Genomic DNA, 27,023 nt, shown 5'->3' on the forward strand with positions numbered 1-27,023 from the left:
TTAATCTTTAACTTCACTCCTCAAATTAAGATAAAATCCCAAAGAAGTAACTTAATTATAAACAGATATAAAGTGTAAAATGTTATAAAGTGGAGGTTCACCATAACCTCACCACACACATGTATATATATTTACCATTCAGTGTAATGTCTTCTTTCCATGGAATTACAAATGTTGGATGAGACACGACACAAGTCACCAATGACCCGGACGTTCTCCTTATACTGAATGTGCTGATCACTGACCACGTCCCGTCCGGATCTTCCAGTTTTGTAGTATTTATATCATCTGAATGTGGGATCCAGGAGATTTCTGCAGGTGGATTCCCACCGATCGCTCCACATTCTGGAGATCCATCACTGCTTAATTTTAGGTAAATAGACAGCTGAGCTGGAAAAAGGATGAAAGGCTATTTTATTAAGCTGTTATAGATTATATATCACTAGAGAACAGTGATGGAAAAATTGTTAATAATCTCAGTGTTTCAGATATGGGTGAATCCAATGGAAATCACACCCAGAACTGACTGATTGTTTGGTCATTGAATGAGTCAAATCTGAACAGGACAGAATGGTGATATTGTCAGTGTTATTCACCTGACTTGGCTCCAGTGTTTGGCTTTGCAACCTGCACTCAGCCAGCATTCACCTCTGATGTCACGCATTAAGGTCTTACAGGCTGACTCAGGCGCCACTACATGAGTATTCAGGTAGTTTGGAATCTACGCCAGTACCACACTGTTGGTCTCTGCCACCGGACATATCCAAGCCTTCTACAAACACTAGGTTCTGCTACAATGTTACAAAGTCCACCAACTTGCTACTGAGGTAAGTACTTTGCTGAGCCTCCATTTTCCCTATGGCCCTGATCAGCCTCCATTGGTTTAGCTGCCATCCGGTCTCTACATTCTCCATTGCTCTAGCTGGTCTTCTATTTTCATTAATGCTATTAGTTTGTGCTGTATTCCATCTGTTTATCTGGTCCAACGGCTTTGCTGGTGCACCTCATCCTTGTCCTACTTAATGAACAGCATGGCTGCCTGGCTTTTCATCCACTTTTAAGTAACATACCTTTCTGCTTCTGTATGCTGCTACACACAATGTCCTGTTCCCTTCCAGTTCAGGCTGATGTCCATGCCACCATCTATGAATGAAGAGGACTGCAGCCAAGAAGCAGTAAGTATCTATACCAGACAAGTTTGGGGGTCTGAATCCCCTATAATGTCTGGTCTGGGGTCTGAATTTATTGTTATGTCTGGTCTGAGATCATGTCTGCTCTGGGAAAACATATCACACTCCCCTTGAAAAGCTGTATGTGTGCGAAACGCGCGTCGGGGTGAATGGTGGTGGCCCACAATATTTCACGTTGACATGGGTAAGTGCAATTCTAAAGCTGGTGCGTGGTTCTGATTGTAGGACCAGGATGCAGTGTAATATTGAGCTGTATAGAATTACCCTAATTACTGGGGCACCCTGAGAACCCGATCCATATATTAATGCACTGTTGCACCTTGACTCTGAATCTGATATATTGCCAGAGGCTAGAGGATGCACCAATGTCTCGGACTAGGCTATATAGATAAGATTGGGGTGAGAATACCTTACCCAGCACTGGGCTGACCGCCACTTTTTGCTTATTAATCCCTCTTTGTTATATCTCTGTGCAGTTTTTTTTACATTGCTGCATTTTAATGTATCTTTTGTCTACATTGGTTTAATAAAGATTACTAGTTTTTTATTGAAATTGCTGGTGGTATTTTTTGGATGCTTTGGCATCCAAATATAGGTTTATAATTTGCATAATCCACTGCACTATATCCTGAGACACTATTTATGGGGAGATTCAATAATGCTATATCTCTAGCCAATATGAAATGTTTATGTTTTTTGAATATTAGTTTGAAAACATATGGTCGCACACGACAGTGGCAAGTTTCCATGGACAAGAAGAATTGTTATAGAATATTATATACACAGCTGGTCCAATGTATTGTGTGAAGTGTACAAGAATGATCCTGTCAAAGGAAAAATGTGCGGCAACCTTATAGTATAAGGAATCGTACCAGGTCTTACTCACCTAATACTAGAAGTAAAAAGTATTGGGTAATTGTGGCAAAATCATTTACCACTTGACAAGAGTACGTCCCTTCATCCAATATGTCAGTATGACTGATGGTCAGTGATAAATGGTCACTTCTCATCTTTGCGTTGCAGGAGCTGTATGACGTCTTTGTATTATCTTCCTCTATTTTATATGATATTACACAGGATGAATTATATAGACGAACCTTCCATGTAACTGACAGTAATGTGTCTCCAGGATCAACCTCACACTGCAGAACAGCAGGATCACCTCTTCTCACCTTCATCAAATCTAAAAGTAAAAGAAATCATGTTAGGGAGTTAAAGAAACCATCACTCCTTTTCCAGCTTACTTATCACTTTCCCTTAGGCCTCTTTCACACATCATAATATTTCCAGTATTGGAAAAAACAGTACTGGTGCTCTCAGAGTCCGTGTGTCCATGTGTAACATCAGTGTGGCCAGGGTCGGCTCCAGGTTTTTGTGGGCCCTGGGCAAAAGAGTCTCAGTGGCCCCTTTAACACATACCACGATTCATGATGCACAGATACCGCAGAGAAATATATATATAGTACAATGCCGAAGATTTCACTTCTCACATTACTGTTATGATCTGCAACATGTACTAAGGAAAGATAAGGGAAAACTGTCCCTACAGTAAAACTAAGCTGAATCCCTATGATGTAGCGGGCTGCCTGTTCCTAGCGAACAGACCCGCCTTAGTCATCGGCTAGTCTGAACGAAGACCTATAGCATAAGGGGACGGGTCCCTAAAAAAACTAAGGACTGGGACAAAATCGGGACACCTCCTAAACAGAGAAGTTGTTGCAGAACACAAAAAGACAAACAGACAAAAAAAGTACTAGAGGTCCCAGAAGGACCAAACGAACTGACAGACAAAGGCACCGAAGCACCAGGCTAGAGAAACAGTCAAACACTGAAGTCCAGCACAGCCAAAAGGGTGGAGCTGGAATATAAAGGCAGATGGTCACGTGACCGCAAAACACAAGATGAAAAACAAACAAACAGGAGGGTTCTAACAGTACCCCCTCTTTTATGAGGATCCTCCAGATCCTCCATGCCCAGGCTTATCCGGAAACCTCCTGTGGAAAGCTTTAACAAGCCTAGGAGCAGAGACATCATCCGTCCTTACCCAGGAGTTGTCTTCGGGACCGAAACCCTTCCAGGAGACAAGATACTGTAATCTCCCTCTATGCCATCTAGAATTCAAGATACGAGAAATTTCATATTCGCCGTCTTCCACCACAGGAGGAACTGTGACAGTGGAATCCCTATCTGATACATCAGCCTTTTTCAACAAGGAAACATGAAACACAGGATTAATCTTCCAGGAAGTAGGGACATCCAACCTAACAGCAGATGGGTTAACAACCTGAAGCACTTTAAATGGACTCACAAACTTAGGACCCAGTTTTTTAGAGGGAATCCTCAACCGCGGGTTCTTTGAGGACAACCAAACCATGTCACCCACAGTAAACAAAACCTCCTTACGTTCCCTGTCAAAATACTTCTTGGACTTCTTGCTAACCTCTTGAAGGTTGCAACGTACATTAGTCCAAACTCTCTCCAAATCACCAAAAAAATTCTCCTCCTCCGGCACCGCCGACCCCAATTTGGAGAACGAACCAAAAGACGGATGTCTCCCAGTGCAGCAAAAAAAAGGAGAACACCCAGCAGAGGAGGATGTATGATTGTTAAGAGCAAATTCTGCGAGAGGCAGAAACTCAGACCACACCAATTGATTGTCCGCCACAAAACAACGCAAAAACTGTTCAACATCCTGGTTCTTTCGTTCAGTCTGTCCATTAGACTCAGGATGATACCCAGACGAAAATGACAAATGGACTCCCAATCTGTCACAAAAAGCACGCCAAAAGCGAGCCACAAACTGAGGTCCTCTATCAGAAACAATATCCGTGGGAACGCCATGGAGCTTGACAATCTCCTTAACAAACGCCTTAGCGAGTGTCTTGGCGCAGGGCAACTTAATGAATGGAACCAAATGACACATCTTACTAAAACGGTCCACGACCACCCAGATGACAGTAAAACCCTCAGACACGGACAGATCAGTAATAAAATCCATTGTGAGATGCGTCCAAGGCGCACTAGGAACCTCCAGAGGGCAAAGCAACCCCGCAGCAGGAGTATGTGAAGCCTTTGACCTAGCACACATAGTATATTGACGCACCCACTTGATGACTTCCTTCTGCCATCCAGGCCACCAAAAACTCCTTTCTGTAAAATGCTCCCTTCCTCCTTGGCACCGACCGTAGGAGAGAAGCTGCGAGATAAAGCATCGGCTTTAACATTCTTAGTACCAGGGATATAGGTAACAGAAAAATGAAACCGAGAAAAAAAAGTGCCCACCTAGCTTGACGGGCATTCAAGCGCTTGGCAGCATCCAGATAGATCAAATTCTTATGACCTGTGTAAACCTGAATAGGAAATCTAGTGCCTTCCAAAAAATTTCGCCAATGTTCAAACATGAGTTTAATAGCCAGCAACTTCCGATTTCCAAAATCATAATTCAGTTCGGTTTCCGAAATTTTTTTCGAAAAGAAGGCACAAGGATGTACTCCATTCTTGTTCTCCTGAGACAAAACTGCTCCGACCTCCACCGATGAAGCATCGACCTCGACCAAAAAAGGCTTGGTCTCATCAGGCTGCATAAGGATAGGGGCAGAACTGAACCTCTCTTTCAGATACTCAAATGCTTCAATATCCTCAGTAGCCCACTGGACCGTATTCGCACCTTTCCTGGTGAGATCGGTCAGAGGCTTAACAATTACAGAAAAATTCTTAATGAATTTCCTGTAATAATTGGCAAAACCATTCCTGCACAGCCTGAACCTTCACCGGGTCCATCTCAAAGCCCTCGCTGGATACAATGTAGCCCAAAAAACTAATTTTCTGCACAGCGAACTCACATTTCTCCAGCTTAGCAAAGAGTGAATTATCACTCAATAACTGCAAAACTTCACGTACACTCTGCCAATGGGACTCTAGATCTGGTGAATAAATCAAAATGTCATCCAAATACACAACCACACTCTTACCAATCAAAGGTCTCAGGATGTCATTAATAAGGTTCTGAAAAAATGCAGGTGCATTGGTAAGACCAAAAGGCATCACCAGATTCTCAAAATGACCTACCGGAGTGTTAAAAGCAGTTTTCCATTCATCACCCTCCTTCACTCGTAACAAATTGTATGCCCCCCCAGAGATCAATTTTAGAGAACCACTTGGCCCTCATCAACTGGTTAAAAAAGTCAGGAATTAACGGAAATGGGTAGGAATTGCGTACAGTAATCTTATTAATTTCACGAAAATCCAGATATGGATGTAAACCCCCGTCCTTCTTTTTTAACAAAGAAAAATCCAACTGCCACAGGCAACTTAGAAGGTCTAATGTGACAAGCAGTCAGGCTAGTCTGTATGTACTCCTCCAAGGCCTTTCTTTCAGGGATAGTCAGATTAAACAAACGACTCTTGGGAAGAGTAGCTCCAGGAACAAACTCAATGGCTCAATCATAATCCCTATGAGGAGGTAAAACTTGCGACTTCTCCTCTGAAAAAACCCTCCAAAAATCTTGAATAGGTACAGGTAATTCCTCTTTTTCCACAGCCGCAATGCGACCGTTACAACATTTATCATAGCACTTTGGACTCCAAGACTTAATCACATTAGTAGACCAGTCCAGCAAAGGATTGTGCAGTTTTAACCAAGGCAATCCTAGAACGACCGGAGAGGGTAAATTATCTAATACAACCAAGTCCAAAATTTCTTGATGAAGTCCATTGATAGTGAGGGGAAATGCAGCAACCTTGTGAGTAATACATTTGAAGGGAGTGTTATCAATTGCAATCACAGAAATAGGTGATGACAAAGGTTTGGATTTCAATTTAAGGTTTTCCAAAAACCCTTTATCAATGACATTAAGTGTTGAACCACAATCCACAAATACCTGAAATTCAATCAAATTTTCCTGCAAAGTAGTACTTCCAGAAAGAAATACTCCTGCAGAGCGTAAACAAGCTATACGGGCGTAACTGACCTTTTTTTTTTCTTTACTTAAACGAAGCTCACAGTACTTAATCAAATGGTCAGCTTTACCACAATAAAGACACAATCCCTCGGCGAACCTCCGGTCTCTTTCCTGAGAGGGGAGCGACTTTGCCCCAACCTCCATCAGTTCTCTGCCATCAGAGCAGATTTTCTGGGGCCTAGGACCTGGCATTACAGGAGTCTTTACCTCATTCTGTCTAAATCTCAATCTCCTATCCACAAGAACAGCTTATTGCATGGCATCCTGCAGAATCTCAGGTGCGGGGAATGTAATTAGCAAATCCTTAACCCTTTCACTCAGACCAGCAAGAAATAGACATTTCAGAGCTGGATCATTCCATTTAACTTCTGAGGCCCATCTTCTGAAGTGTGTGCAATAATTTTCAAGATCACCTGACCCCTGATTCAAACGCCTGAGTTCTGCCTCAGCAGATGAAATTCAATCAGGATCTTCATATAATAGCCCCATAGCAGAAAAAAATTATTCTACAGACCTTGAATATGGATCATTAGGTTGGAGAGAAAAGGCCCACCCCTGTGGTTCTTTGCGCAAAAGTGACATAATAAAACCAATGCGCTGTGATTCATTCCCAGAGGACCTTGGTCTCAAACGAAAATATAAAAAACAAGCATTTTTAAAGGAAAAGAAATCTTGCTGTTTACCATAAAAAAAATCAGGCAGTCCTACCTTGGGTTCCACAAAATTCTCTTCAGAACAGCTATTCACTAGTGTTGAGCGAGCATGCTCGACACTGCTCGGTACTCGCCCGAGCATCTCACTACTCAGGATGTTCGGCGAGCACTGAGCATTTTCGGGTTAATCGGGCGGGAGCTCGGGTCTCCACCCTGCATGTTTGGTGCTCTTTACAGAGCCAATGAACATGCAGGGATTGCCAGCCAGTCACTGTAATGCCGCAGCCAAGTTGGTTGTGGGCATTACAGTAATTGGCTGGCTGCACAGCGTCACCTCGAGTATTTAAAACCGTGCGCCGCCGTCTTGGACACCGTCGCTCCGGATCACACAGTGTAGGGAGAGTGCTGCTGAGCTAGGGAGAGATTTATACTGCAAAATAGGTAGTGTAGGGTCTCTAAAGCCTGCAAAATCGAACAAACAGTCCTTCTGAGGACTAATATCCATCCCAGATATCAGGCAGGCAGGCTGTATAGGAGACGCAGTGGTTATACCAGCAAACACTGCATTAAAGTCCTGTGTGCTGCTGCTGCTCAAATTGCTAGACTTAGCCCCAGGTCTCAGGGACTAGGAAAAAATCCTTTTTTTTTCATCTAAATCCTCTTTTTTTTTTTTTTCTCAGTCAGACTGTACAAATAACCGTCTTATTAACCTTTTGGTATTCCCCCCCCCCCCACCAAAAAAAAAAAAATTGAGTGTGTCTGTGAGTGTTCAGACACAAATATATCTGTTTAAAAGAGTCTGGTTTCGGCCAGATAACTAGAACTGTGGTTTTGCAGTTCCACGATTTAAATCTCTGTATTATCCACTTTTTTGCCTTTTTTCCATAAAAAAAAACAGTTTGAGTTTCTCGCTGACTGTTCAGACACAAATATATCTATTTAAAAAAGTCTGGTATATGCCAGGAAATTAGAACTGTGTTTTTTCTCTTCCACGGTTCAAATCTGAGTGTTATCCACCTTTTTGCCTTTTTTCCATAAAAAAAACAGTTTGAGTGTCTCGCTTACTGTTCAGACACAAATATATCTATTTAAAAAAGTCTGGTATACGCCAAGAAATTAGAACTGTGGTTTTCCTCTTCCACGGTTCAAATCTGGGTGTTATCCACCTTTTTGCCTTTTTTCCATAAAAAAAAACAGTTTGAGTGTCTCGCTGACTGTTCAGACAAAAATATATCTGTTTAAAAGATTCTGGTGTAGGCCAAAGAAATAGAACTGTGGTTTTCCTCTTCCACGGTTCAAATCTGGGTGTAATACACCTTTTTGCCTTTGTTACATAAAAAAAACAGTTTGAGTGTCTTGCTGACTGTTCAGACACAAATATATCTATTTAAAAATGTCTGGTATACGCCAGGAAATAAGAACTGTGGTTTTCCTCTTCCACGGATCAAATCTGGGTGTTATCCACCTTTTTGCTTTTTTCCATAAAAAATACAGTTTGAGTGTCTCGCTGACTATTCAGACACAAATATATCTATTTAAAAAAGTCTGGTATACGCCAAGAAATTAGAACTGTGGTTTTCATCTTCCACGGTTCAAATCTGGGTGTTATCCACCTTTTTGCCTTTTTTCCATGAAAAAAATTGTTTGAGTGTCTCGCTAACTGTTCAGACACAAATATATCTGTTTAAAAAAGTCTGGCATACGCCAGGAAATTAGAACTGTGGTTTTCCTCTTCCATGGTTCAAATCTGGGTGTTATGCACCTTTTTGCCTTTTTTCCATAAAAAAAAACAGTTTGAGTGTCTCGCTGACTGTTCAGGCACAAATATATCTGTTTAAAAGATTCTGGTGTAGGCCAGAGAACTAGAACTGTGGTTTTCCTCTTCCACGGTTCAAATCTCCTTTTTATTACCATTTTGCCATTGATAGTGTGAGTGTAAGCTATTTTACTTCATTTACAATGGGCAAGGTGCGTGGCAAGGGACGTGGAAATGGACGTTCTGGTCATGGTGCGTGCAGAGGACGGTGCCGTGGCCAAGGTGAAAATGTGCCACAACCAACAGCCACATCTTCTCGCTCCCAGTTCTTGACCGAATTACTAGGAAAGCACACAACAACAACACCACTATTGCGAACTGATCAGTGTCAACAGGTTATTAATTGGATAGCAGATAATAGTTCCAGTCACCTGGGCACCACCACCTCCGGTCTGTCTTCCACACGGTCAAGTCTTAGTAGCCGTGAGTCTCAACCGCATACTCCTCCTCACCCTGATGCTCCTTCCTCCCACCATGCCAAGTGTCGTCAGACAGCAACTGATACCACAGTTGGACACTCTGAAGAGCTGTTCATTGGTCCATTTCCATATTTGGGCCCCTTGCCTGCTCCGCTTGAAGTGGTGGAAGAGGAGATCCCATGTAGCAATGGCCAAATATTTGAACAGCCACGGCCACAGAAAGGCGACGCTGGCAATTTGTCACAAGAGGTGGACGATGACGAGACACAATTGCCACGAACTGAGGAGGAGGACCGTGGTGCGGAAGTGGAAGAGGAGGAGGTGGTGGATGATCTAGTAACTGACCCAACGTGGCAGGAGGACACGCAAAGCTAGGCCAGCAGCACACCGGGGGAGGGAGGCAGAGTACCCCAACAGGCAGGAAAAAGCAGTGTCGTGGCTGCAGACAGAAGGCAGGAAACCATTCCCCGTAACACCAACACGAGGGACGTCGCCAGTACAACCGGTAGGTCTTCCAGAGTCTGGAATTTTTTTAAAGACTCTGCTGATAACCCCAAAAAGGCCATTTATACCACCTGCCAGGCCAGCATCAGCAGGGGTGACAAAACTACCAGCCTGACCACCACCAGCATGATCAGGCACATGTCAGCAAAGCACCCGACTTTGTGGGGTGAACTCCAGGGTCCACAACCAGTGTCAGCGGGTGTCACCACTGCTTCTTCCGCTGTTGTGCGTGTAAGAGAACCCCCTGATGTGCGTGCAAGGCAATCCCCTGTCTATACTGCATGCAAAGATGCCCCCTCCTCTCAGTGTTCACTTGTTATCGCAGTTTCTCAAGAAACTGCATCAACGTCCACGTCCACGTACAACCGCAGCGTTCAATTGTCCATATCCCAGACCTTTGAATGAAAGCGCAAATTCGCAGCCAACGCCCCACAGGCCAGAGTCCTAAACTCGCATATTTCACGACTGCTTGCGTTGGAAATGCTGCCTTTTAGGCTGGTGGAGACGGAATCCTTCCGCAACCTTATGGCGGTGGCCGTCCCTCGGTACTCGGTCCCCAGCCGACACTATTTTGCCTGGTGTGCCATCCCCGCACTACACAAGCACGTGTCCCAAAACATCTGCCGTGCCCTCAACAACGCAGTTACTGGGAGAGTCAAACCTGACAACGGACACGTGGACAAGTGCTTGTGGCCAGGGACGGTACATCTCCCTGATGGCACACTGGGTAAACATAGTGGAAGCCGGGACCCAGTAGGACCTTGGGACGGAACACATCCTCCCCACACTGAGGATTGTGGGCCCTATGTCAGTCAGAGTTGCCCCCACAGTGTACAGCTCCTGTGCATCATCCCCCTCCTCCTCCTCATGTTCTGCCTCCATCTCAGATATCACCACATCAGTTACAAGCTGGAAGCTCTGCAGTACTGCCTCAGCCAAGCGGCAAGAGGCTGTGCTGAAACTCATAAGCTTAGGTGATAAACCTCACACTGCTTGTGAGTTGTGGACAGCTGTGAAAGAGCAGGCAGATCTGTGGCTGAGACCGCTGAACCTACATCCAGGCATGGTCGTGTGTGACAATGGCAGTAACCTGGTGGCGGCTCTGAGGCGAAGCGAGATCACACACGTAACATGCCTGGCTCATGTGCTTAACCTCGTGGTTCAGCGGTTTCTTAAATCGTACCCCGAGATCTGCTCGTCAAAGTACGCCGCCTGTCAGCTCATTTTCAGAAGTCGGCTACAGCTTCTGCTGCCCTTGCTGTGTTGCAGCAGCGTTTGCAGCTTCCGGCACACCGACTGGTGTGTGATGTCCCCACACGTTGGAACTCTACCCTCCACATGTTGCAAAGGATTTGTGAGCAGAAGAGAGCAGTTGTGGAGTACCACCTGCAACAAGGCCATCGATATTCAGGTCAGACTCCACACATAAGACCTCAGGAATGGACCTGGATGTCTGACATATGTACCATCCTGACAAACTTTGAAGAATCCACCAAGATGGTGAGTGGCGATGACGCCATCATTAGCGTCAGCATCCCACTTGTCTGTCTTTTGCAATGCTCTCTGCAGAGAATTAAAGAGGAGGCACTGCAGAAAGAGTATGATGAGATGGATCAAGAAGCCATAGTGGGCGATTACACACAGCCCAGCCTCATCTCATCCCAACATGCATTGGGGGGCAATGAGGGAGAGGAGGAGGAGGAGGAGGAAGAACAGGAGCTGGTATCATGCGCTGTAGATGGTAGTACCTGTACAACTGTCATACCGTCGGTTCAGCGTGGGTGGCCTGAGGACAGGGGGGAGGAGGAGGAGGAGAGCATGGTCAGTCGTCATCTGGGTGAGGACACGGAATTCTTGCCCGTTACCAGTCTGGCACGCATGGCTGACTTTATGTTACGCTGCCTTCACCGTGACCCTCACGTTGTCAAAATGTTGGGTGACAATCATTACTGGTTGGTGACACTTTTAGACACCTGCTACAAGGAGAACTTTCACTCTCTTATTCCTGAGGTGGAGAGGTCTACAAAAATGGGGCAGTACCAGAAGTCCCTTGCTGCAGAACTGTTAAAAAATTCCCATCTGAACACGCTAGCGGCAGAGGTCACAGTTCGTTGCCCAACCAAGGCGTACAGGCGAGAGAGACGCAACTCCAATCCAGTAGAGGCAGGGGAACACTGTCAACGTTCTGGGACAGTTTTCTGAGACCCGCCCAGCTTACAGGCCCTGAGGCGCGGGGTACTCTCACAAGGAGTGGAAAGTTTCAAAAGATGGTGAGGGAGTAACTTGCCGACCATACCAGGTTCCTCCGTGATTCCTCTATGCCTTTTAATTATTGGGTATCCAAGCTGGACACTTGGAATGAACTCGCTCTGTACGCCTTGGAGGTCCTGGCCTGCCCTGCCGCTAGCATGTTATCGGAGCGTGTTTTTAGCGCCGCTGGGGGAATTATAACTGATAAGTGCACTCGCCTGTCAACTGACAATGCTGACAAGCTGACCCTTATCAAAATGACAGCAGAGTAACATAAAGTCAAATCCACTGTGTTATTTCGGGAGGTGTATTCCCATGCACCGCTTCATACCCACACATGGGTATACGCTTCCTCATTTCGGCTGTTTTTTGCTCTTCTCCTTATCCTCAGCCTCCACCACCACTATACCACCAGGGTGACCGTGGTCCGTGTTGCCAGCATTGCAAGTTCCTCCGTCCTAATTTTTGGCAGCTTTTACTTGGAAAGCATAGGCAAAGACTATGGAAGACCCACTCCCCAATAATGGGAATAATGTTTTTAATATGCTGTACTGCATGGCTTTTGTAAGGGGCATTGCAAGTTCCTCCGTCCTAATTTTTGGCAGCTTTTGCTTGGAAGGCATAGGCAAATACTATTGGAGACCCACTCCCCAATAATGGGAATAATGTTTTTAATATGCTGCACTGCATGGCTTTTGTAAGGGGCATTGCAAGTTCCTCCGTCCTAATTTTTGGCAGCTTTTGCTTGGAAGGCATAGGCAAAGACTATGGGAGACCCTCTCCCCAATAACGGGAATAATTTTTTAATATGCTGTACTGCATGGCTCTTGTAAGGGGCATTGCAAGTTCCTCCGTCCTAATTTTTGGCAGCTTTTGCTTGAAAGGCATAGGCAAAGACTATGGGAGACCCACTCCCGAATAATGGGAAAAATGTTTTTAATATGCTGTACTGCATGGCTCTTGTAAGGGGCATTAAAATCGTCTTGTTAAGCTACTGTGACCTCCACGTCTCTTCCAAGGGTCATTGATATTGTCTTTTTATTCCACTGGGACCTCCACCACTCTTCCAAGGGACATTGATATTGTCTTTTTATTCCACTGCGACCTCCACCACTCTTCCAAGGGACATTGATATTGTCTTTTTATTGCACTGTAACCTCCACCACTCTTCCAAGGGGCATTGATATTGTCTTTTTATTCCACTGGGACCTCCACCACTCTTCCAAGGGGCATTGATATTGTCTTTGTATTCCACTGGGACCTCCACGTCTCTTCCAAGGGGCATTAAAACCGTCTTGTTAAACCACTCTGAACTCCACGTCTCTTCCAAGGGGGATTAAAACCATCTTGTTAAGCTACTGTGACCTCCACGTCTCTTCCAAGGGGCATTAAAACCGTCTTGTTAAACCACTCTGAACTCCACAGCTCTTCCAAAGGGCATTGAAATGTTGTTTTTAATTACCTTTTAACCTCCACGACTCTTCCAACGGGCATTGCATTTCCTCCTAATTTTAGTCAGCTTTTGCTTTTCAATGCATAGGCGAACAGTAAGGGAGACCCACTCCCCAATAATGTGTAGAAGGTTTTTAGTACGCTGTAATTCACGTCTGTTTCAAGGGGCATTGCAGCTCCTCATAATTTTTGGAAAGCCTTCCATTCACTGCTTAGGCCAACAGTGTACAGGAGACACAGTTGCTATAAATGGAAAAAACGGTTTAGTTAAGGCCCTCTGACCTCCATGTCACTTCCAAGGGGCATTGGAGTGCCTCGAAATTTTTGGTAGGCATTGCACTCCCTGTATGCCCTATAACTGTGTAGCCGAACCGCTCCTTTTGGTACAGAAACATATCCTACAAGACATGTGTGGTTGACTGGCCTGATATTGATGTGAATGGTCCCTGTTCCTCCTGCTCTTTCTCCTTTGCCACCACCTCATCCATCATTCATCACCTGAAGCTTTGTTTTAACGGAGTCATAGAACTGGGATAGTAGCAGGAAAACATTCAGCAATCCTCGGAGAAGGTAGGATATGCGCCAAAACGCTGACTACCTCAGGCCTAGCCGCTACTACATACATGCGCTTGCATTCCAAGGAACAGAAAGCTAAGGAGATGGATGGCCTCATGATCATGAATAATTTACTCATTGTGTAGGAGGCCGACCACTGCTGCTGTCTACCTTCTGAACTTTGTGTTGAAGCCTGATTGACCCAGGACCCGCAATCCTCTATTTCTGGAGGACATGTTGCATCCCAGTGTCCAACTGTGTCCCGGCTTCCGCAATATTAACCCAGTGTGAAGGCGTCAGTGAGATGGACCATCCCTGGCCACATTCACTTGTCCACGTGTTTGTGGTTAGGCTGCACTTCCCACTAAATGCACTGGGGAGGGCACAGGTAATGTTTTGGTTTGCGCACTTGTGTATAAGGCGCACCGGGACAAATAGGGGCGGCTGGGAACCGTTTATGGACACCCGGCCACCCCCAGGCGGCTGGGGACCATGTGTGGGCACCCTGCCATCCCCTGGTGGCTGGGGACCAAGCATGAACACCCGGCCGCCGGGTGGCTGGTGACTGAGTATGGATACCAGGCCGCCGACGCAGCCATGACGTGGTTGCGAGATTCCGCCTCCACATGCCTAAAAGGCCCAGTTTTAAGTGCAAGCAAGCAGTATGGTATTGCAGCCTGGGGGTGGGTGGGTGGCAGGCTGCATACTTGCACTTGCATTGCAAGGAATGGGGGAGGTACAATTGAACACTGCCCTGGGAAAAGGACTTGAACGGGGATAGTTGCAAGTCTGCAATGACAGGTGCAGGGCGGGAGGCATCTTTGCATGTGCCATGAACAGGGGGTTGGCGTGCACACACTACAGTGGAATAGGCTGTCCTTCCCACCAAATACACTGGGGAGGGCACAGGTAATGTTTTGGTATGCGCGCTTGTGTATAAGGCACACCGGGACAAATAGGGGTGGCTGGGGACCAAGTATGGACAACCGGCCGCCCCCTGGTGGCTGGGGACCGAGTGTGGACACCCGGCCGCCGGGCGGCTGGGGACTGAGTATGGATACCAGGCAGCCGATGCAGCCATGACATGGTGGCCAGCGTCTGCCTCCACAAGCCTAAAAGGCCTCATTTCAAGTGCAAGCTAGCTAGCAGTATGGCATTGCAGCCTGGGAGTGGGTGGGTGACAGGCTGCACAGTTACAGTTGCATTCCAAGAAAACAAAGCAGATGCTAACTTCTATCATCATCATCATGCTCCTCACCTTGGCACTCTCAACTCCCATGATGGAGAAGCCAGGGCCCACCGGAGGAGTCTGGTTGTCTGGTGGGCTCGTCCAATGCTGCCCTAAAGCAGGCCAGGCTAAGAAAAGTGTGGGGAAGGTTACCGGGACAAATAGTGGTGGCTGGAGACTGAGTATGGAGACCTCGCTGCCGAAGCAGCCATGAGGTAGTGGCCAGCTTTGGCCTCCTCCAAGCTAAAAGGCCCCATTTCAAGTGCAAGCTAGCAGTATGGTATTGCAGCCTCGGGGTGGGTGGGTGGCAGGCTGCACACTTACGTTTGCATTCCAAGAAAACAAAGCAGATGCTAACTTCTATCATCATCATGCTCCCCACCTTGGCGCTCTCAACTCCCCTGATGGAGAAGCCAGGGCCCACCGGAGGAGTCTCTGGTTGTCTGGTGGGCTCGTCCAATGCTGCCCTAAAGCAAGCCAGGCTAAGAAAAGTGTGGGGAAGGTTCCCGGGACAAATAGTGGTGGCTGGGGACTGAGTATGGATACCTCGCGGCTGAAGCAGCCATGAGGTAGTGGCCAGCTTTGGCCTCCTCCAAACTAAAAGGCCCCATTTCAAGTGCAAGCTAGCAGTATAGTATTGCAGCCTGTGGGTGGGTGGGTGGTTGGCTGCATATTTGCGCTTGCATTGCAAGGAATGGGGTAGGTACAATTAAACACTGCCCTGGGACAAGGACTTGCACGGGGATAGTTGCAAGTCTGCATCTTCTGATGCGGCAAGGATCACTCCTGATGGGCACACTTTTAGGCAGTGACCTGGGTGTCAGAGATGCTTCCAGGGGTCTTCCCCATGCTGTTCCCATGTCTTTTCAGCACTGTATGCATGTGTCACACAGCACATGGCCAGATAAGGTTGTAAAATGTTAAAATGACATTTCCCGGTGAATGCATTTGTCACGGTTGAAAGCAATACAAAAGTGCAAAAACGCATAAAAAATGCTACTTGTGAACATAGCCCAAGGTGTGGAGGAGTATTTTTCTTTTTGGTTATTTATTTTACCTTATACACAAGTCTTTACCCTGGAAAGGAAGTTCCTTAACATATTTCACAGGAAAACAGTTTCAGTTTCGTTTTTGAACGTTTTATTGTGAGGCCGTAAAAGTGGTTTATTACCTCTGACCACGTTGTTGACAGCAGTGACATGGGGGTCAGATATGCTTCCTGGGGCAATCCCCATGCTGTCCCCATGTAATTTGAGCACTGTCACTATCGTTTTGGGCACTTTTTAGGCTTTCTACAGACTGCCGGGGGTGCCGCCGCAAAAATGCAAGGGTCTCCCATAGACTAACATTGGGCTCGTTGCTCGGGTCGAGCACCCAAGTATCACGGTGAGCTCGGCCCGAGCTTCGAGCACCCGAGCATTTTAGTGCTCGCTCAACACTACTACTTACTTGTTGCTGGAGCTCGGCCACCTCCAGAGACAATCCCTGCAGGCGTTGAGCCAAATCCTGGACGGAAACCATACTGATCTCCGAATTTCTTTCCTTTTAGGTTTTTTTTGGGCTGGACTTACTGTTATGATCTGCAACATGTACTAAGGAAAGATAAGGGAAAACTGTCCCTACAGTAAAACTAAGCTGAATCCCTACGATGTAGCGGGCTGCCTGTTCCTAGCGAACAGACCCACCTTAGTCGAAGACCTATAGCATAAGGGGAGGGTCCCTAAAAGAACTAAACACTGGGACAAAAATGGGACACCTCCTAAACAGAGAAGTTGTTGCAGAACACAAAAAGACAAACAGACAAAAAAAGTACTAGAGGTCCCAGAAGGACCAAACAAACTGACAGAGAAAGGCACAGAAGCACCTGGCAAGAGAAACGGTCAAACACTGAAGTTCAGCACAGCCAAAAGGGCATATCTGGAATATAAAGGCAGATGGTCACGTGACCGCAAAACACAAGATGGAAAAAACAAACAGGAGAGTTCTAACAATTACATGAGTGATATCTATTGTAAATTCCACAATAGCTCATAAACCGGCGAATCGCTCCATACAAAATACTGGCCCCCAAATAACGCTCCATACAGGATACTGGCCCCCATATGACGCTCCATACAGGATACTGGCCCCCATATAACGCTCCACACAGGATACTGGCCCCCTTATAACGTTCCATACAGGATACTGGCCCCCATATAACGCTCCATGCAGAATACTGGCTCCCATATAACACTCCATGCAGGCTGTGCCCCCACATAATGCTCCATGCAGGCTGTTTCCCCCATATAATGCCTCATGCAGGCTGTTCCTACCACTTAATGCCCCACGCAGGCTGTTCCCCCTTATAATGCCCCATGCAGGCTATTCCCCCCATATAATGCCCCATGCAGGATGTCACCCCCCCTTATAATGCCCAATGCAGGATGTCACCCCCCTTATAATGCCCCATGCATTATGTCACCCCCTTATAATGCCCCATGCAGGATGTCACCCCCTCTATAATGCCCCATGCAGGATGTCACCCCCCCTCCCTTATAATGCCCCATGCAGGATGTCACTTCCCCCCCTTATAATGTCCCATGCAGGATGTCACTCCCCCCTATAATGCCTTATGCAGGATGTCACTTCCCCTCCTTATAATGCCCCATGCAGGATGTCACCCCCCCTCCCCTTAAAATGCCTTATGCAGGATGTAACTTCCCCCCTATAATGCCCCATGCTGGATGTCACCCCCCCTCCCTTATAATTCCCCATGCAGGATGTCCCTCCCCCTCCCCCTTTTAATGCCCCATGCAGGATGTCACACACCCCCACTCCCTTATAATTCCCCATGCAGGATGTCACACACACCCCCTCCCTTATAATGCCCCATGCCTCATGCCTCTATACATTAAAAAAAAATCAAATACTCACCTCACTTCTCTTCACCTGCTGCCGCTGCTCCGGACTCCTCAGCATCGCCGGCGTCTTCCCGCTCTGCGCTGTGACGGCTCAGGAGAGAGCGCAGTGTAAAGACGTCACTGCACCCTCTGACCTGAGACGTCACAGTGCAGCAGCCGCGGAGACCGGACCTGCTGCGGAGGCACGGGGAGAGGTAAGTATTGGGCCAGCTACTGGAGCCCTGAGCAAGCGGGGGAGGGGGGCGGACGCTGACACCGCTTTCCTCCGCTCAGTATAGTTAGCACTGTTCCCAGTTCCTGAATCCAACTCTCATCACCGTCACCTGGTCTCCCTGTGATCAGCAAAACCAGGGAACGCTGATGAGAGTTTGAGTCAGCTCCCTCTGTCTGTGAATAGCACATATTAAATAAATAAATATATATTCTTTAAAAACAGAGCGGGGCCCCCCTTAATTTTACTAACCAGCTGAGGAAAAGCAGACAGCTGGGGGCTGGTATTATTATTCTGGGAAGGGGCGAATATCCATAAAGGTTCCCAGCCTATTAATAACAGGTCACAGCTGTCTGCTGACATGTGGTCCCCCCTATTTTTAAAAACCAGCAGAGGCTAAACAGACAGCTGTGGTCTGATATTGATAGACTAGGAGTGAGCCATGGATATTGGCCCCCTCCCAGGCTGATAATATCAGTCCTTAGCCGCTCCAGAAATGGAACATCCATTAGCTGGTAATTCTGGCACTTAGCCTTGGCTCTTCCCACTTGCCGTGGTGTGTTGGCAATTGGGGTAATAGTTTTGGGGTTGATGTCAACTGTGTAATGTCTTCTGACATCAAGCCCAGGGGTTAGTAAATGAGAGGTGTATATCAGATTAACATCGGTAATGTGACCACTCACCACACCAGCTGGAACACAATTAGAGTACCATGAGAACTCGGCTGCAAAAAGAGAACCCTCTCTTACTCATTTATTAATACCCAAATAAAAATAAAAAAACTAAGTAATCCTCACCTGCCACAGATAATCCATAATGATGATGTCCCACGACAAACACCAACTCTGCTACATCTTGTTGCATTGCTGAGTGGTGACATGAGTAATGTTACCGCTCAGCTTGGCAGCCAAATCACACTGAGCTTAGCGTGAGAATGTGGCTGCATGTGACCGGCGGTGTCGTCATTAAGGTTACTGCCAGTCACATGCAGCTGCGTTCTCACGCTAAGCTCAGTGTGATCTGGCTGTCTTGCTGAGCGGTAACATTACTCATGTCACTGCTCGACAAAGTCATTATACAGGAGGAGGAGGTGAGCTGTGACATCACCTATTGTGAATGGTGGATCCTGTGTTATCTAATGTATATAGAGGTGTTATCAGTCATTATATGGAAGGAGGAGGTGAGCTGTGACGTCCCGTATTGTGAATGGTGGATCCTGTGTTATCTACTGTATATAGAGGTGTTATCAGTTATTTTACAGGAGGAGGAAGAGGTGAGCTGTGACATCACCTATTGTGAATGATGGATCCTGTGTTATCTACTGTATATAGAGGTGTTATCAGTCATTTTACAGGTGACTCCCTCTTGTAAGCCAGTTAACAAAATATCATTGCCGAAAGCAATCAAATGAATGCCGTCAGCCAACAGAAGATATTTATTGCCTTCTAGCATATGATGTCGAATCGCCACACCTCCTGTGGAACACACAAAGCAGGACACCCTCATGTTAAGCAATCTCCGAGCTCTCTTCAGGACCGCTAAATCCCAGGCTCCTCTCCAAACCCGCGAAGGAACTACCTCGGACCACACTAGAATGTGCTTTTGCATAAACAGCTTTCTGAACCTGGTACAATCGGATTTTATCAAGTCCTGCCAATTTTATTTTGCCCAAGTCATTACCACCCGCATGTATTACCAACACGTCCGGATTTTTGCATACCTTACTTATTGCTTCAATCCGACCCGACATTTGAAACCACTGCAAACCTCGATGACCTTCCCAATGAAAAATAATATCTGTCTGAGCTAAATTCTGCCCTGAAGGATGCACCCTCACCCATCTTTCTGCCCAATATATATATGAGTGTACGATAATCCAGATATGAGGAGTTGTGTCTGAAATGATAAAACCAGATCAAACACATAACTATTTTAAACCAACCGATCTACAACAAATCCAGTCTCACATTTGTAAGGAAGCACGAGGACTTCCACCTGCCCAACTTCTTTATTGCTTCCTCGCCCATCCCTAAAGCATTTGATTCCGTGGCTGCCCCAATCTGAAAGAAGTGCATCCCGAACTGTGACAAATCCATACCCACCTGTCTCAAGCATGCTTTGAAAATAGCTTTAAACTGATACAATGTCAACAAATTACCAGATTTGTGAACCAAAAACTGCCTGCACGCAGGGCACCGAGGCATGTACTCGCTAACGACTTGAACCGGGCAAAAGGAGACATCTAAAGCCTATATTGTGAGCCAAACCCCTCTAACTTCTTGATCTGTTTTTGACCTACGCTTGCTGCCAGACCACCAACACCCCTTGAACTTGGGGCTACCAACTCGCCAACGCCCCAAAAAAGGCCAAAGAATAAGTCGCTGAAAAAGGGACGACTCGAACAAACTGTGATTAACAGCCCCTAGACTACTAATGAGCCGGGTCAAAAAAAATGACACTGGACGCCTCTTGCCCTGTAATTGCTTCTCCATCTTCCAAACTTTCAAATCTGCCTGACCATAATTTTCTTTGTTACATCTTTAAAACCCCAAAGTTCTAATATAAAAGCTACGCCAGTCAACCTTTTTTGTACACCAGCACCTGACAAACCTCTTTTTCTCCAAAACTCCAACAATGATAATGTAACTTCTAAATGAACTCGATGACTAACAGGAAAGCTGCCCCTAACCGACATCAACCAATCTTCCAATGTTGTCATGTGACTCTGCCATGTAGATCAAGCTACTGAGGTCTCAACTAAATGCGCCATCTCAACTCTACGATGATGTACAAGTGGTCCGGGCAGATAAGACCTCTTTCCTCCGCCCATGGATGAAGTCCCTTGAAATGATCCATCCGCAAACGAGACAACGCATCCGCATCTTTATTGTCTACTCCCGGCACGTGTTGAGCTCTAAACAATATATTCAGCTGGAGGCACCGAAGCACTAAATGTCTGAGCAGGGCGAAAACCGTCAGCGAAGAAGATGATAGTGAATTAACTGCATTGACAATCTATAAATTATCAAACCAAAAACAAATTCCCTAAGATGTTACCCCAAACTCAATTGCCACGATAATGGGAAAGTCAAGTTATTTATGAAAGGTAAATCATGCCACACAAGTGGCCAGTCCGACCTACACAACTGCAAACCGAGAACTGCACCAAAACCTCAACGACCTAACGCATCTGTGACTAAGTTGATATTCGACACTTCAGGCTCTTGACATATTAGTTTTCCATCAAATGTGTGTAGAAAATTTTGCCATACTCACAGATCTTCCTTAATGGCCCTATAAATTCTCACAAAATGATTGGGTCTTTCTATGCCTCTCATTGCCAATGACAGGGTGCACCCAATAGGAATTATTCTACAGGCAAAAACCAGCAAACCTAAAATGGATTGAACCTGTTTTAGCTTGGCTTTCCTAGCCACTACAAAACGGTCAATGAGAGATGTCAACTTCACTAACTTTTCTTCCGGCAAACAAAAAAACATTGATTCTGTATCTAGCTCAATACCTAAAAAGGAAATGTTTTTAACCAGACATTCTGTCTTTTACTCAGCAATCGGTACCCCTATCCTTTACATCAAACGGCAGAAAACGTACAACATACAAGCATATGTATTATCATTTTCCAGACCTATGAAGAGGAAATCGTCCAAATAGTGTATGACGGATGGAATGCCTAACTCAAACCGCAACATCCATTCCAGAAATGACGAGAACACTTCAAAGTAGTAGCATGAGATTGAGCATCCCATGGGCAAACACATATCCACGAAGTAACGATCATCCAAACTGCGACTCAAAAGATGCTAACATGTTGGATGAACTGGCAACAGGCGAAAAGCTGACTCTATATCTGACTTGGCTAACAATGCTCTTTTTCCGTAACGCCGCATTCATTGCACTGCAACATCAAAAGAGGTGTACGATACCGCTGCTTTGATATAGCATTGTTAACCGAATCGCCTGGCGGGTACGACAAATGCTGTACTATACAGAACTTTCCTGTTTCTTTTTTGGGAACCAAACTCAGAGGAGACACTCTCAGGTTAGAAAAGGGGGGAGAAGAAAAGGGGCCCACCATGAGGAACACACTAACTTCTTTTAATAACTTTTCCCTTGACTCCTGATTTCAAGTTTGTGGAAAACATCCCGCCAGATGAGGTTTATTAGGGGATCCGGAAACCGACAGAAGATCTTCAAATAGAAGTTTTGCCTCCTCTTTCCAGGGGTACTGGTTTAGTCAATGCCGCATCTCGTGGATGCACACTAGCGTTTTGCTCCGTATTGAACACTGCAACTTTTTCAGGCTGTCTGACTCTTCTAAAGTAGCCTAGTGCCAAATGAGCGCCTCCGCATACTGTGCACTCATGTCTGAATTTGCATGTAGCGATGAACCTGCAGTGCCCCTCATTGAAGATCCAACAGGCTCCTGTGGGGCGCTGTGCCGCTGCTGAAGTTAACAATGCCCCCAAAGCGCCTCTCCCTTGAAAGGAAGAGTGTCACTGTGGACTCTGCGACAACATCAACTGTATCTAAATCAGTTGCCTGTAACGCTTAACCTATGACAGGGAAAAAAGCCTACCAACTCCTAAATTCATCATAGTGCCACCAAGCTGCACCTCCATGGAGCTAATAGGTGCTGTGAATCGAATCTAAATAAGCAAAAAGGCTCAGCCCCTTTCTCAGGAAAGCGCTGAGCGAGAATATAGACCATAGTGGAAAACCCCAGGATCCGATTACCAAAAGTTTTTGTCACCCTAGCCATTTTGTCTGAACTCCGTTCAAAAACTCGTTCCTTATCCACCGTCATGTGATCCACAAGAATGAGGAACCAAATATCCACAATATCATGTTTTAGTATTTTTTCCCTCACTTACGCTGGCACGTTAGTCCCTAAAGGAGCTATCCCACAAAACATTGTATCCCTAAACGCAAAATTGGCACTAACGTCTGGCTGGCCAGGCGGAGTGAATTGTTCCCTTGTTGGACCCGTACTCAACGGCCAGCCATCCCTTTGTTCCAATTTTCCTTAAAAAAACTTTTCAAAATATCGACAAAATTATCGCACATATTTAATTGACTATAATCAACTGCCGTGGGCCGGTATTTTCTTGTTTGTCGTCTACCTCCCCATGGAGACGATTCTATGGTGGATATAGAAGTAGACGAAGCCTCGGATGATGATGAAGGGCTCTCTGCTCTTTTTCTTTGCTTACGTATGTGGTGTTCTCTCCTATGCTTTCGCTGCCGATGACGACGGCTCTGGACACCATTGCTACTTTCGCTTCCTGTGAAAAGTAAGGTAGAGCCAGAGACCAGCCTGGAGCTGGATGGCTTATCGTCCTGCCTCTCCGATCTGTTTCTGCTCGCAGCCCCCTTCATGCCAACTTCTGTGTATAGGGAGGTCTAAAGGGTACTGCGGGGGTGAATCAAAACTGAAACCAGGCACAGCTGCTCCTAGCTGCCCTATAGGATTGTCCCTCCTAACCCCTTGTGATTGAGGGGTATAACCATTCCCTTGCATGGGATTCACAGCCACGCTCCTTCCTCTTCTCCCTTTTTTCTTGTTACCGGACCCACTGACCTGGCTTCTGTGTGGGAGTGACCTGCCACTCAAGTTGTATTGCCTATCTGAGGTGATTTCTGCTGCTGAATGGCCTGCAGCTCCTCTCACTGTAAGCCCAGATTCGCAGGGATGAGAGGCCACGCTTCAGGCCCTGGTTCCCTGGCTTGCGAGGCCCTGTCCCGGCAACCATTAACACTGGTCGGCCCTAACTCCATAAGCGCCTCAGGCTACGATCCCAGTGTATTCTCTTGGTAGGCTCAGCTGCAGGTCTCACGATAGCTGCGCTATGGGCTGATGACGAGCTGTCTCGCGTGACCACGTTCGCACAAGGTGCCACTCGCGTATCATTCAGGTGAGTGCTGGGGGACAGCGGTTTGGTGGGCGCACCCGCCGATGAGGCCTACTACGGGATGCTGGGGATCCATCAAGACCCTGCCGGATGGGGGCATCCATGCTCTGCTGCTGAGTCCGCGTCAGCATCTACAGGAGCCATGATGATCCCTGTTGGCCACCCGGTCGAGGATCAGCCTCTCCAAAGTGTCATCGTGGAGCCCGCTCTGCTCCTAATGTTGTCTGATTTCCTTAAGACAGAAGTAGGAAAGAAGGGGGGATCTCTATCTTCCCTCATCCTATATACCCCTTTATGACCCTCCCTCTTTCCCCATAAACCAATTATCTTCCACGGATGCCATATTTAAAACATATCATCCTCAACACAATTTTATTAACCCTTGCAGTCCCTGCCACCTTCATTAGTCATTGTGGTGCCTTCAAGGCTGAGAGTATGCATATCGCATACTTTTGGTCACGCGATCGCCTTTTTCCAGCGCTGACACCGGAGAATCCTGACAGCGCTCAGTGCTCACAATTTGAGGATTCACAAGTCTGCAGTTATATAGAGTGACTGAAGACTTGTCATTTTAGACCGAACAACTGTTTTAACATCTCACTAATAAATTAAGAAAAACATGGATTTCTCTGTAACAAGTCTTCTGATCGTAGATATCAAGGTATAATCTTATTCAGCTTCCTGTGACCTACGTGCCCATTTGGACGGCTTAGGAGGGTTGATCCTACTGATAAATTCACTTTCAGTGTAAGACATGTACCTTTCTTTATTTCAGCTTTATTAAATATTAGTTTCTGTAACTAGCTAGTCCTATAGAATTCCTGACAAGACACATTAAACGACTTAGAGGCATTGTACCATACTACATATTATTCCTCTGGTAATTTACTTGGAGTGGCTTTATACAAGCAGATATCTGCAGTATGTTGTCTTTTTTTTTACACTGCTTACACTGTTTTTAGTCATTACTGAAAAATAAAATATAGTTGAGTGAGCTACATTGCTCTAGTATTAAACCCACTCGCTCATATGTCCCTCCTAAGAATGTTTGCAGGGATGGAGGGAGCCACATTTAATGTTTTATATGTATCTATTTTTTTATATATTAAATCTGCTTTCTTGCTATTACCTATTTCTTAAGATTTTTTGGGGGGGTAATTAGGGCTCAGCTGACATCCCGATATTCATACTTTGATCTAACGCCTCCCAGCAAAAATTTACAGACTGAACATGAGGTTCTTAGTTTAACATTCTGATCAGACTGTTTGAAGCCTACAACCACATCACGGTGAACCTTAGTGGGTTCCTAGTCTAAAAGGTGCAGTGACCCACCGTCACAGCGACAGCGCACCAAAGGGTGGACAACCTGGTATTCCACAGTACCCATACTGCGAGGCTGAGTCCTCATGACTCCAGGCCGCGTTGCCCCACAAAAACAAAACCACAGCAACAATAGCCGCCATACAGCACCCACTCCAGGTGAATAGATGAAAAAAGCTCACCTTCCACAAGCTCTCAGAATGTGAACTGAACAAGTCTTTTTTCTACAGTTATGGTATGCCAACCCCCGTGGTCTAGGCAGGGTACTATTGGACTCATGCACTTCTAGGGATACAATAGGCTGGATCTAACTTTCTTATACCCGTTTCGCACCATTTTTTTCCTTTAATTATTTATTTTGCACTTGTGACGGCTCACTGAGGGATACTTAATAAAAGTTATGTTTATCATCATAAAACAAGAGATCCTGCTTCCACTCTGTGTCTGATTCCTAATTCATGAAGACAAGCGTTTTGTACACAAGTCTCAACGAAGAGTGCGCTGAAGTAAGAAGTGCCAAATTAATGCAGAGGGAAGCGCCACTTCATGAATTTGTTGCACCTTTCTGCTGCTGGGAGTCCAGGACCGGACAACATTTCTGTTATAACTTGTGCAACGTTTTGGCATAAATTTTGATGAATTTGTCAGCCGGGCTTGGACATTGCCCCTCTCATCTAAGTTACACCAACTTTTTTTTTAAACCATGAAAGTTGTAAAAACACAAAAATTCAGTAATGTTTTTCATTTTTGAGACATTTCTAGCAATTTTTCACCAGAAATCTGGCAAAAACTGTTTGATGAATAAGGTCAACAAAAGGTTTAATTTACTAGATGTATAAAATTAGGATTTCAGCAGTAATAAGTAGAAATACGGACAGCAATATATGATCCTGAATGTGAGATTGGATCACACTTACCGGAGGATTCAGCGCCTGGATACAAGAGAACCAGAACTATCAGAAAAATTACTGATCGCAGATGCTCCATCTCTGAATTCTATGGTGGGAAGAAAGAGAAAAGCAATAAATAACAAAACTTCCTGTAGAGCAAACTTTCCGTCTGTCAGAGAGTCATAAAATATAAAGTGAAGCTACCCACAAAATACCAGGTTTCCGTCTCTCAGTTCCTGAGTTACAGTTAAAGGACACCGATAAAAGTATTTCAGAAACTTTTTGACATTTTCTTGTAGTAAGTGGGCCATACAGATGGTATAGGGCCCGGCACACCAAGATAGCCCTAAGGGTCGGTACTGTGGGTATAAGCTGCCAGATAGTGACAGAAATACCCCGATATTCATAAGGCAAATCTCTACTTCATTATCAGACCCCATAATCTGTGACAAGAACCATATTCACACACAATTTTCATAGAATGTGAAACTGTAAAACTGTCGCTAAAATGACTTGTGTGAACGGATGGACAGAAAACTCGACTTTAGTGACCAGTGTCAGGCAGCTGCTGCCAAGACTAATGAAATAATGGGATGCATTAAAAGAGTCCGAGACACTTATAAACATAGTAAGGACTTAGTTGAAACTAGACTCAGCTGAAAAAGACCCAAAACAGGTTGTCAGACTTGGTGTTATTGAGTTTGGAGGGAAAACAGTGTAGGTGAGATCTAATCTATATGTACA

The 27,023-nt window shown here is 45.7% G+C and overlaps 1 protein-coding gene across 1 annotated transcript; it reads right to left on the reverse strand.

Moving 5' to 3' along the window:
* LOC141248372 (cell surface glycoprotein CD200 receptor 1-B-like) lies at window positions 1–26,437 on the reverse strand. Its single transcript, XM_073669351.1, has 4 exons — window positions 26,307–26,437; window positions 2,077–2,373; window positions 136–390; window positions 1–50 (listed from the first exon to the last, which is right to left on the reverse strand). Exons 1-4 carry the CDS (start codon window positions 26,374–26,376, stop codon window positions 1–3), a joined length of 672 nt encoding a protein of 223 aa, XP_073525452.1. The 5' UTR covers window positions 26,377–26,437.
* Between the last annotated feature and the right edge of the window lie 586 nt (window positions 26,438–27,023).

The sequence above is a fragment of the Phyllobates terribilis genome, unplaced genomic scaffold, assembly GCF_046119375.1.
Source record: "Phyllobates terribilis strain yellow unplaced genomic scaffold, ASM4611937v1 Scaffold_2__4_contigs__length_985480577, whole genome shotgun sequence".
Lineage (NCBI taxonomy): Eukaryota > Metazoa > Chordata > Amphibia > Anura > Dendrobatidae > Phyllobates > Phyllobates terribilis.

Bases quoted from the DNA above. Each gene is read 5' to 3' on its own strand.
- LOC141248372 (XM_073669351.1), bottom strand. From the start codon at position 26,376: ATGGAGCATCTGCGATCAGTAATTTTTCTGATAGTTCTGGTTCTCTTG. The intron at 2,374-26,306 runs GTAAGTGTGATC...TTTTACTTTTAG, and splicing joins TCCAGGCGCTGAATCCTCCG to ATTTGATGAAGGTGAGAAGA. The intron at 51-135 runs GTAAATATATAT...TTTATAATTAAG, and splicing joins AGAAGACATTACACTGAATG to TTACTTCTTTGGGATTTTAT.